This window comes from Malus domestica, chromosome 04 (genome assembly GCF_042453785.1).
Source record: "Malus domestica chromosome 04, GDT2T_hap1".
Lineage (NCBI taxonomy): Eukaryota > Viridiplantae > Streptophyta > Magnoliopsida > Rosales > Rosaceae > Malus > Malus domestica.
This window is the reverse complement of record NC_091664.1, coordinates 18403283-18415672: the sequence shown is the minus strand read 5'-3', so window position 1 is coordinate 18415672 and position 12390 is coordinate 18403283. Positions and strand designations below refer to the sequence as shown.

Sequence of the window (12390 nt, the reverse complement as noted above, 5' to 3'; positions counted from 1 at the left end):
GAAGTGATTTGTCAAGAATCCTTTAGCAAACTCATTAAAGTGGGGGCAAATAACACTTTAAGGAAATGATTCAAGTTGTACCTCAGAGTCATCCTTCAATTTATTCTCTATATTTCTACATTTATGCTAACAATCTTAAAGTGTTATTTTTCATCATGGGGAACAAGTCTGATAACATGGCTTTGAAGATTATCAATTAAGACGTCTACAAGCTAGACAAATTTGACGGATCAAACTTCACTCGATGGAAAAACAAAATGCGTTTCATGCTCACTATTCTAAATGTCATATATGTGTTGGATCCGAAATTGCAGCCTATTCGTGAACCAAGTGACAAAGACACAGACAAAATAGTTGCCGAGCAAAAGAAGCGTGAAGAAGATGAATCGGTTTGTAGATGACACATCTTAGGCACATTATCTGATCGCTTATATGACCTGTACGCTCACAATCAATCTCCAAAGGAAATTTGGGAAACACTTGAACACAAATACACAATGTAGAAAAGAGGTACTGATAAATTTTTAATGTTAAGATATTATGAGTTCACTATGTTTGATAACAAACTCATCCTAGACCAAGTTCATGAATTATCGATCTTGGTCTCAAAGCTTCGTGAACTTAAAATAGTTATTCTGGATCTTATGATAGTTGGGGTTATTATGGCAAAATTACCCCAAACATGGAATAACTATAGAAAGAAACTTCTGCACATAGTGGAAGATATTAGTTTGGAGGATTTGCAAAAGGGTATTCAAATTGAAGAAGAAATTTGAAATCGTGATAAGAATTTTGCAAATCAAGATTCCTCTAAAGTTCACATTGTCGAAGGAGACAAATACAAAAAGAACTTCAAAATAAAAATTGACAAAGGAAAGTTTAAGAAGACCAATTCCAACAACAATCAAAAGAATGCATATGGTGTCTGCTACCATTGTGGAAAGAAAAACCATTACATTTGTGATTGTAAACACAGGAAAGCCAATGAGGAATATGCCAATAAGACTAATAGTGCAAATATGGTGGAAAATTCTGGAATTGATAACATTGTTGCAATGGTATCAATGATGCATATTGGTATGATTACCGAATTGAATATGACAACAGTAATAAAATCATTTAATTGGTGGCTCGACTCAGGGGCTACTATACATGTGTGTAATGATAAGGCACAATTCAAGACATATGAAGCATCAACGGACAATCAAGAAGTTTTAATGGGAAATCATAATTCCGCCAAAGTTCTAAGAAAAGGAACCGTTGAACTTCAGTTTACTTCTAGGAAGAAATTGATGTTGCTTAATGTACTACATGTTCCAGAAATTAGAAAGAATCTTGTGTCTGCAAATTTATTATGTAAGAATGGTATAAAGACTGTTTTAGAGTTCGACAAGTTAATAATGTCTAAAAATGGAATGTTTGTTGGGAAGGAGTATTCTTGTGACGAGATGTTTAAACTAAGTATTAATAATAAAGTGAATTCTTCTACTTATATTATTGAATCTTCCTCTTATTTATGGCATTTACGTTTAGTTCATGTAAATTTTAGATCTTTAAAATACATGCGTACACTTGGTTTAATTGCTTGCAATGATGATTACAATGATAAATGTAAAACATGTATTCAAGCAAAAATGACCGAGAAACCTTTTCCAACTGCCGAAAGAAATACAAATTTATTAGACTTAATACATTATGACATATGTGAATTTAATGGTGTTTTAACAAGAGAAGGAAAAAGATATTTTATCACAATTATAGATGATTGTTCTACGTTCACTTATGTTTATTTATTGTCTAATAAAGATGAAGCTTTTGAGTGTTTTAAATGCTATAAGGTTGAAGTTAAAAACCAAAAGGGAAGGAAAATTAAATGCCTTCGTAGTGATAGAGGTGGTGAATATTTTTCACATGAATTTGATAGCTTTTGTGAAGAGCATGATGTTGTACATCAAAGAATTGCACCCTATACACCACAACAAAATGGTTTGGTAAAAAGAAAAAATAGGACACTCATTGAAATGATTGATTCTATGATGATTAATGCTAATACTTCTAAATATTTATGGGGAGAAGCATTATTTACTGCATGCCATATACACAATAGAATTACATCTACAAAGACACATATGTCACCATATGAAATTTCGAAAGGAAGAAAATCAAATTTGTCATATTTGAGAGTATGGGATTGTGTAGCCTTTTACAAGGCATTGGACCCTAAAAGATCCAAGTTGGGTCGAAGAGGAATTAAAAGCATAGTAGGAAATGCAGAAAATTCCAAGGCATATAGGTTGCTTAATTTAGACTCAAATACAATAGTTGAGTCTAGAGATGTCAAATTTATAGAAAATAAATTTTATAACGACTACTCAATGTCTGGTAAAGAGAATGATCAAACACCTTTCTCTGATCTGGCTACTGGTCATTCTCAAGGTAAGAAACGAAAATAGTCTGAAACTGTTAATGAACCAAGGAAAAGCCAAATAGTAAGAAAATAAAAAACTCTAGGCTCTGATTTTATTTTGTCTCAATCTATTGTATTTTTAGTTGAAGAAAATAGAAAAGAGGTTCTTAAAAAAATACCCATATTGTTGAACATTGAGGATGATCCTAAAAGTCTAAGTGAAGCATTGACTTCAGGAGATGCAGCCTTTTGAAAAGAGGCTATAGATGATGAATTTGAATCATTAATATCTAATCAAACATGGGTTTTAGTAGACTTTTCCCAAGGATCAAAAGCAATAGGTTATACATGGGTGTTTAGAATAAAATACAAGATCTATTCAGACATTTAAGGTCAGGCTGGTTGCCAAGGGTTTTAAGCAAAAAAAAAAAAAAAAAGGAATATACAAATTCGATACATATGCACCAGTAGCTAGGGTCACTTTAATTAGAATATTGTTTGCATTAACATCTTTATATAATTTGCATGTGCATCAAATGGATGTGAAAACAACTTTTTTAAATGTTGATTTAGATGAAGAAGTCTATATGGAAAAACCATAAAGGTTTGTTCTCCCTAGGAATGAAAAGAAAGTTTATAAATTAGTCAAGTCGTTATATGGATTGAAGCAAGCACCAAAACAATGGCATGAAAAGTTTGATTGTGTCATTTTATCATATGGATTTAGACACAACAATTCTGATACATGCATATACTCAAAATTCACAAATGATTATGGTGTTGTTATATGTTTATATGTTGACAACTTGGTAATTTTTGGTACAAACATGAAAGGTGTATATGAAACTAAAGAGTATCTAAGTTCAAAATTCAAAATGAGGGACTTGAATGAAGTAGATACTATCTTGGGAATTAAAGTAAAGAAGCATAATAGGGGTTACACTTTGTGTCAGTCACATTATATATTAAAATTGCTACTCAAGTTTAAGCATCTACAAATAAAAGAAGCAAATACCCTTTATGATCCTAGTGAGACTTTGCTTAATAATACTAGTAGGTCCGTTGCACAGCTTAAGTATGCTAGTGTAATCGGAAGTTTAATGTATGTCATGCATTGTACCAGGCCAAATATCGCATTTGCAGTAAGCAAACTTTCTAGATACACTAGTCATCTAGGTACTGCCCATTGGAAAACAATAAATAGATTTTTTGGTTATCTTAAAAGAATTATTAACTTGAATTTAACTTACTCTGAGTTTCCAACAGCACTTGAAGGATATTCAGATGCAAGTTGGATAACAAGTGATAATAATAATAAGTCTACATCATGGTGGGTTTTTACAATTACCGGAGGAGCAATTTCTTGGGCTTCGAAGAAGCAAAAATGTATAGCACATTCAACTATGGAATATGAATTTATAGCATTAGCGGATGCAGGTAAAGAAGCAGAATGGATTAGAAATTTGTTATTGGAAATATAGTTGTGGCCACAATTAATGCCATCCATTTCTTTATACTGTTATAGTAAGGCTACTTTGTCTAGAGCATACAATAAGGTATACAATGGAAAGTCTAGACATATTAGCTTGAGACATAAATATATCAAGCAATTAATAACTAATGGAGTTATTAATATTATTTATATTAAATCAAGTAATAAATTGGCGGATCCGTTAATGAAATCACTTTCAAGGGCTTTGGTAGTTAATACATCTAGTGGAATGGGGCTAAAACCCTTTACTGAAAATTAGCCACCAATAATGGTAACCCGACTTTGTGTAGAACATCACTAGTTTAAAAGTTTAATGGGTTATAAGTTATTGATAAGTGGTTGTGAAAGCACTGAAAATTGATATATAGCTCATTCTAGGATGATCAGTGCAAGAATGCTACGTTTAGGAGGATGAGTCTTATCTCTTAATGAGGTTATTTGTGTTATGTCTATAGTAGCAGAGACATGGGAAGGACATCACCTATATGAACATAAGAAGTGGTGCTGCTTCTACCAAGGTCATAATAGTGCTTAATTAGTTCAGAAATTTCTTTAAGAAAATAAGACACAGTCATGTGCATGGTGATTCCGGTTTTAACATAAGAATAGTTGGTTTAAACTTAGATCATCATCGCATTCGTTATAGCTTTCAATTACTTACACTAATTAAAGGTTTAATTCGAAAGACATCTTTATTGTATGCATGATTATATCGGTATGCTTGTGATTATTATAAAGAAAGAATTGTTGTAATATCATTTTCTATATATTCTTAAAATAAGGAAGGATTGTTGAATATTTTAAGAATATATATATATATATATATATGTATATATATATGTGTGTGTGTGTGTGGCTGTTGTTTGACAGAGGATAGGAAGTTAGGTTATTGATCCAACAATCACACTTTTGAAAATTAAACATTGCACCTTTTTTTTATTTGGCGAAAAGACATTATGCATTTTGAACAAATGCATTCCTTTACGAACATGCGTGATCATTGGTAATTGGTCCCTTGTATCAGGAATACCCATTAGAAATACTGCTGCAATGTTCAGTTGTATCTAATGGTGAGATGGCACACCCAAAACTAGTGGATATGTCTAAAATGTGCAATTCTCTCTATATATATTGGTAACATTAATAGAAAAGAAATTATTTAGAAATTTGTTGTCTACACAATTTCTTTGCTCTCTCTTCTCTCTCAATCACATTCATACAATTTCTTTCTAGTTATTTATAAGGGAATACAATTCGGTTTTGCTAATCGAATATTTCGTACTTTGTTGTATCTTAGAAGTGATTTGCCAAGAACCTTTTAGCAAACTCATTCGAGTTGAGGCAAATAACACTTTAAGGAATTGATTCAAGTTGTACCTCAAAGTCATCATTCAGTTTATTCTCTATATTTCTACATTTACTCTAACAACAATTGTTGATGAAACATCATCTAGAGTTCTATAAATACAACATGAGTTCAACAGTCAGAAAATATCTTCTCTTCTTTCTTTCTTGTCTCTCTATTTCAAATTATTTCTTAAGTTGTGCAAATCTTAAGAAATAATATCAAGTGAGTTTGACTCTATGGTATCCGGAAGACAATTTGTTTTACAACCCTCTTTGCACTAACAAAGAGCAACAAATTAGTCTTAAAGAAAGCGAATTCAATTCGTGCTTTGACTCAATGTTCTCATTTTTTTTCTTCGCTACTGCCATCATTATTTTCAGTTTATTTTTCTTACAGTATAAAGTAGCAAAAAAATGTGATGCTTCTAATATTATTACTTGGAGAAAAGTTTACGAAATATAATCTTCCCTAATTTTCTAAAATCACATTTAATTTATGTTTGCTGAGTAGAAATATGTACATATATCTCTTCATTGGCACATACATACACAGGCATAGCTGCTTCTTTTTTGCCCCCGAAGAATGAGTGGCGGCAGCTGCCAAGTGTGCCTGAAGCTACCTTACTACCGTAAGTGACAACTGATCAAGAACTAAACATATGCTATGCGTGATTGTGAACACGGAAAATTCCTGAAACGAAAGAGACAAGAACGACGTGCACAAACAAATATTAAGTATTTGATGATTTTGGGTTACAATCTCTCTTCTATTTGATCCTCTGATTCGATCTCCGTAAGGTGTTGATTGGTGGGTGTTTCGTTGATCCAAGGGCCGTCGAGGCTTGATCTTGGATGAACTGTTGGAAGTTTCTTCAAAGGGCCGTGGGCTTGATCTTTGAAGGTGGATTTGAGTGGATCTTCAAAGGGGCTTTTGGGCTTGATCTTTGAAGAACAGTGACAAACGGATCTCCAAGGGCTTTTTGGGCTTGATCTTGAAGAACAGTGATGAACAGATCTTCAAGGGCTTTTGGGCTTGATCTTGAAGAACGGTTGGATGTGTGGATTTGTCGACGTTGTTGATCCAAATGGCCGTTGGGGCTTGATCTTGGATGAACGGATGATGAACGATGGTGCTTTCTTCAAGGGCCGTCGGGGCTTGATCTTGAATTGGTGGATGGTTGATCCAAGGGCCGTCGGGGCTTGATCTTGGAAGAACGAAGAACGAAGAACACTTTCTTCAAGGGCCGTCGGGGCTTGATCTTGAAGGTGGACGATTGTTGATCCAAGGGCCGTCGGGCTTGATCTTGGAAGAACGATGAACGAAGAACGCTTTCTTGATTCTTCGGGAACCTGGATGCTTGAGAGCTTCGGAGTTTCAGAGCTTCAGAGCTTCAAGAGTTTTGCCTAATGATTTTTTTTTGGTCCCCCAAAATGAATGAATTAGCCTTCTATTTATAGAATTTTCCAAGGCCTAGTTTTGAATATAATATTCCAGATTAAATAAGTTGTTTCTGCCAGGTGTTGACACGTGTCCTATTTGACGACTTTTCCAACTCATTTCAATTTTCGCTGAGTTGCATGCTACGTGTAAAATTTATGTAATACATGAGCGTTGACACTTTAATTTATCGGTCAACATTTATTTACCGAAATTTCGATGTCTACAAATGCCCCCACTTCAAGGCGCGTCGTATACATGTGCTTGTCATGTGTAGGAGATGCGTTTTGAAGTCCCCTACTGTAGATGTCGATCCAAGGGCCGTCGAGGCTTGATCTTGAATTGGGCTGGAGATTTCTTCAAGGGCCGTTGAGGCTTAATCTTGAATTGGGCTTGAGATTTCTTCAAGGGCCGTTGAGGCTTGTTCTTGAACTTTTGTTTGAAATTTCTTCAAGGGCCGTCGAGACTTGATCTTGAAGGTTGAAACTGGACCACAAGGAGTTTCATGTGGTAGATGATCTTTGGCTTTGGTAGTGGGTGAATCGGCACGTATTTTGTTGCGCTTGTTGACTTTCCACAGCTTTGATCTTGAACTGGGTTGGAGGGTTTTCTGGATTCCTCCAATTGTTGATTTTCCACAGCTTATTCTTGAACTAGGTTTTGATTCAAGGGTGGTAGACACTTAATCTTGAATCAGACTTGTGATTTCCTTAAGGGCCGTCGAGGCTTGATCTTGAATTTGGTTGGAAACTTCTTCAAGGGCCGTTGAGGCTTGATTCTTGAAGGTTGACTCGAACATATGGCAAGCAGGCACGAGATGAAGGTGACGACTTGTTGCTTTGCTCAATCTTTCCAATTCACACCTGAGCAGTTTGGTCAACGGTATGATCTTCAAGATTGATGGATTATTCTTCCAGTTGGTGACTTGATCTTTAAGGATTCGATTCAAGGTTGGTGAATCGGCACGTGCAGCCCACAACGCCTAGTAAGCCGACCCAAGAATTTGAGGGTCAAAACGAATTCACCGTCAGAGTGATTGCAACTTTGATGATATGAGATACTCTTGCTTTTGAAGAAGTAGCGGATGAATCAGCACGTGCTTGGTTGCCCTTGTCTCCACATGCTTCAAGGTATCATCTTCATTTCCTTTATCTGTTCCTCAGGCAGAGGTGGCATCTTCTCGAGTTCTTCGTCTCAGACTTTTTCTGCTGAGTTGACTGTTCATGTTGCATTCTTCTCTGCTTGTTTCTTCAGGCAGATATGGCAGCTTCTCGAGTTCCTCAGTTCGGACTCCTTCTGCTGAGTTGACTGTGCAGACCGCATTCTTCTCTGCTTGTTTCTTCTGCACATTGTCTCCACATGCTGCAAGGTATCAATTTCACTTGCCTTTATCTGTTCTTCAGGCAGATGTGGCAGCTTCTTTGGAAGTACAGCAGCAGTGGGAGACGAGTACTCGAGAGCAGTGCTAGGTAGTCAATCAGGGAATGGTTCCAAGCAGTCGGTTCCTTACCCGAGTTTGAGTGGAAGTTCCGGCATATTGTTTTCTTTATCCTTGTCTTTGTAAGTAAGAACAAGGACAAAGGAAAGGACAGGGAGAACGCATGATATGAGATACTCTTGCTTTCTACCCTAGTGATATGAGATACTTTTGCTTTGGTGTCATTTGTTTGCCGAGGTACCCCAAGGAATAAGGAACACTGAGTGACTCGAGAGGCTTCGTTGGGAAGACATTCTCAGAGATGAAGAAAGGCTCTGTATGTCTGCCTTGCTATGGAAGGTGAAGGTGGACAGTTATAGGAAGTTCTTTAATACCTGTAGAGGTACTATTCTTTTACTCATGTCGGCAACCGTCGGATGATTGAACAGTAAACTTCACGTGCTTTCTCCTTCACCCAAAAATCTTTCGACAAATTGTCCGTGATTTGCGCAAAGTTGAGTGTGCATATGACAGGTGATGACACGGCTGAAAAAGACTGGCGCCTCTTCGATATCTGGGATTGGCGCTTCGACAAATTACCCGTGATTTCCGCAAAGCTGAGTTTGCGTGTGACGGGTGCCGACGGGTCTGGAAAAGCAAGATGCTTTTCCGATTTCTGAGCTTGCCTCTTCGATTTTTGAATAGCCGCTTCGAATTCTGAGCTCGCCTCTTCGATCTCTGAAATCCCGTCGAGTGTTGATTTTTTATAGAGGCACGCTGTTCGTTTCAAAGCACACTTGAATTTTCACTTGTGAAAACTCCCTTCTTGCACTTCTAAGATCTTGATTTGTCTGATCTCTTATTTTTTCAACACTTTGAAAATGTCTGGACCCTCCGACCGTCGTTTTGACTTGAATCTTGGTGAAGAGGCAGTCCCGCCTTCTCCAGACAACATATGGCGCCCATCCTTCATATCCCCTACTGGTCCTCTTACCGTTGGGGATTCGGTGGTGAAGAATGATATGACCGCTGCGGTGGTGGCCCGGAACCTTGTCACTCCCAGAGATAACAGACTACTTTCTAAACGGTCGGATGAGTTGGCTGTTAAGGATTCTCTGGCTCTCAGTGTGCAGTGTGCAGGTTCTGTGTCTAATATGGCCCAACGCCTATTTGCCCGAACCCGTCAAGTTGAATCATTAGCGGCTGAGGTGATGAGTCTCAAACAGGAGATTAGAGGGCTCAAGCAGGAGAATAAACAGTTGCATAAGCTCGCACATAGCTATGCGACAAACATGAAGAGGAAGATTGACCAGATGCAGGAATCTGATGGTCAGATTTTACTTGATCATCAGAGGTTTGTGGGTTTGTTCCAGCAGCATTTACCTTCGTCTTCTGGGGCTGTACCGACTGCTGAGGCTTCGAACAGTCAACCTCCGGCGCCTTCTCTTCCTGGAGCTCTGCCGAGTTGTGAGGCGCCACCTGATCGTCCTTGAATATCCCCTCTTGTAAATTTGATTTGATTTGATTTGATTTTTTTTTTTTTTTTTTTTTTTTTTTTTGGTATGTAGAAGAATGCAATTTTATGTAAAATTTCCAGAAAAAATAAATAAAATGGACTTTTATTTCTCTTAATGCTTTTTTTTTTTTTTTTTTTTTTTTTTTTTTTGCACATGGTGCCAGATGCACCATCCATTTTTTTTATATTTTCCTTTCTTTTCCCCTGTTTTATTTTTTTGCACATGGTGCCAAAGCACCAAATATCAAACAATTTTTTCTTTAATCATGGTGCCAGACGCACCAAAGACCAAACTTTTTATTTTTTTTTTATTTTTTTTATTATTATTTTTTTTTTCCTTTCTGCACATGGTGCCCATGCACCACCAGAAACTTTCGATCTGTCATGGGGCTGTTCCCCATCTTTGATCCACCATCCCATTTTCTATTATTATTATTTTTTTTATAAATTTCGATGATGGGCTGAGGAATTTGCAGGGAAGGATGAAGGCGCATGGAGAGCACGAAGGTGACCTTGATGTCGGATCCAGCTAGAATCCAGAGCACAGCCACTGAGCCCAACCACAGAGCACAGCCACTGCACACCCGTTGTACTGCCACTGAGCACAGCCACCGTACACCCATCGCACTGCCAGCATCTTCACTGCACTACCATCTATACTGCCTGTTGAACTTGCTGCACTGCCTTGTCGTCCTTGCACTGTTTCCTTGCTGCACAGCATCGCCGTCGCACCGTCGCAGCATAGCCTTTGCCATTGCACTGTCCACTGCATCTCCACTGCACCATCCCCATTGCTTCTGCACCGCACACTGTTTTGCATCTTCACTGCGCTGTTTCCTTGCTGCACAGCCTTGTCGTCCTCACTGCACAAAGCATTGCACAAAGCATTGCACAAAACCGCACTGCCCTATCTCGCTTGCTGCTGCACCACTGTACCTTTACTGCACCCCCACTGCCTTCCCCGCACTGCTGCTGCATCACCACTGCAAGGGGAGAGACAGATTGACAGCGCTTCCGAAGCTTCTTCGCCACCGTCAACAGCGCCAATCTTCGCTCTCTTAGTTCGGCAAAAGCTTCAGGATCATTTGCGAGTCCAATGACCGAGTCATGAAGATGGAAAGCATGGATCCTGCAGCACCAACCCAAGTCACAACTTCAAGCCGAGTCAGAGACACCAATCTAAGTTACAACCTTCAAGTCCAGTGACTGAACTTGAAGATGGAAAGCATGGATCCTGCAGCACCAACCCAAGTCACAACCTCAGTCTTGCACTTCTTCCTTCTTTCGACTAGCTGTGGGAGACCAACCGAGAGAAGCAGCAGCAGTGATAACACCAGCTACAACAGCAGAATTCCGGTACTTGTCAGTCGATACCTTGGCAGTTGACGCTCCAGAGGAAGAGGCATTTGGTTTGGCATCAGAGACTGAGCCTCCTGAGCTTCCAGCTGATAGATCTGCTCGTTCAGAAAGCGGCAACTGTTAGTCGTTGATCCTGATCGTTGGGTGCGGTAAAAGCACCACCATTCTGGGGCGTCGTCGAAGTCTCCGGGTTCCGATTCGCCGAGTTCGACCCCACGCTCTTCCCAAGCTCCACCCCTTCATTCTCAACCACTGCCATAGCTCTTTCTCTCTCTCTCTCTTCCCTTTTCCGAAAAAAAGAGTTCCTTTTCGGATTGGATTTGGGATCCAACCTCTCTTCTCTGTTGTGAAGATCGGGGGAGGTGTTGACGGGATCCATGCTGTGGACAATGAGGGGACTTGAAGTAGATGTTGAAGTAGATGGTGAAGATGCTGTTTAGCGGTGGTTTCTGTAGACGGGACTGTACATGCAACTCTCGGCATGCTTCACAAGATTCTCAGGACGAGGGAGACGCGTAGCCACGCCAAGGTCATATGCCTTGGCAGCTACATTAGCAGCTACTTGGGCAGAAATCTTTCTGATGTTCGACAATGATGGATAGATCAGCCCCTGTGCAAAATTCTCCTCGAAAACTTGCCCCGCCAAGGCTTCCGAGGCTGCCAGAAGCATGTCATCGTGAACACGGATTGCTCCGGAGATAACCAAACCCAGACCAAATCCAGGAAAAATGTATGCATTGTTGGACTGGCCAGGAACAAAAACTTTGTCCTTGTACTCAACAGGATCAAATGGGCTTCCGCTGGCAAAAATTGCGCGACCCACACTGTAAGTATAAGCTTCTTCAGCGGTACATTCAGATTGTGATGTTGGGTTGGAAAGAGCCAAAATGAGAGGTTTCTCATTGAAGGACGATACTGCTTCAATCACCTCCTTTGTAAATGTTCTTCCAACACCAGATGATCCAATAAGAACTGTTGGTTTAATTGCCTTGACCGCATCTAAAAGATTATCAACAGGCTCATGCTCATGAGCCCAAAGCTGCGTAAAATGTTGAAGAGAATCTTTACGAGAGATAACAATCAATCCTTTTGAATCAACAAGCCAGATCTTCTTACGGGTTTCTTCCACAGGAACTTTTGTCCTTTTCGAGATCTCAAGAGCTATTAGTTCTGCTATACCGGTACCAGCTTCTCCAGCGCCAAGGAACAAAAACCTATGTTCAGACAGGGAACCACCGATTAACTTCAGTGCTGCCACAACTCCTGCAAGAACTACAGATGCCGTCCCCTGTATGTCATCATTGAAGACGAGATGAGATGCTCTATATTTGGCCAGCAGCTCGAAAGCATTGTGGTTTGCAAAATCTTCGAACTGTACAATAACTTTTTCACCATAGTTCTGCTTGGGACTTCT

General features: G+C 39.0%; 1 protein-coding gene across 1 annotated transcript; it reads right to left on the bottom strand.

Annotated features, from left to right (window-relative positions):
• Nucleotides 1-11397: 11397 nt before the first annotated feature.
• Nucleotides 11398-12390, bottom strand: LOC103433316 (NADP-dependent malic enzyme-like; the record flags this gene model as incomplete). The annotated part of the gene is made up of 1 exon (XM_008371560.4): nucleotides 11398-12390. A coding segment is annotated over one exon (978 nt), but the record flags the coding sequence as incomplete, so codon positions are not given.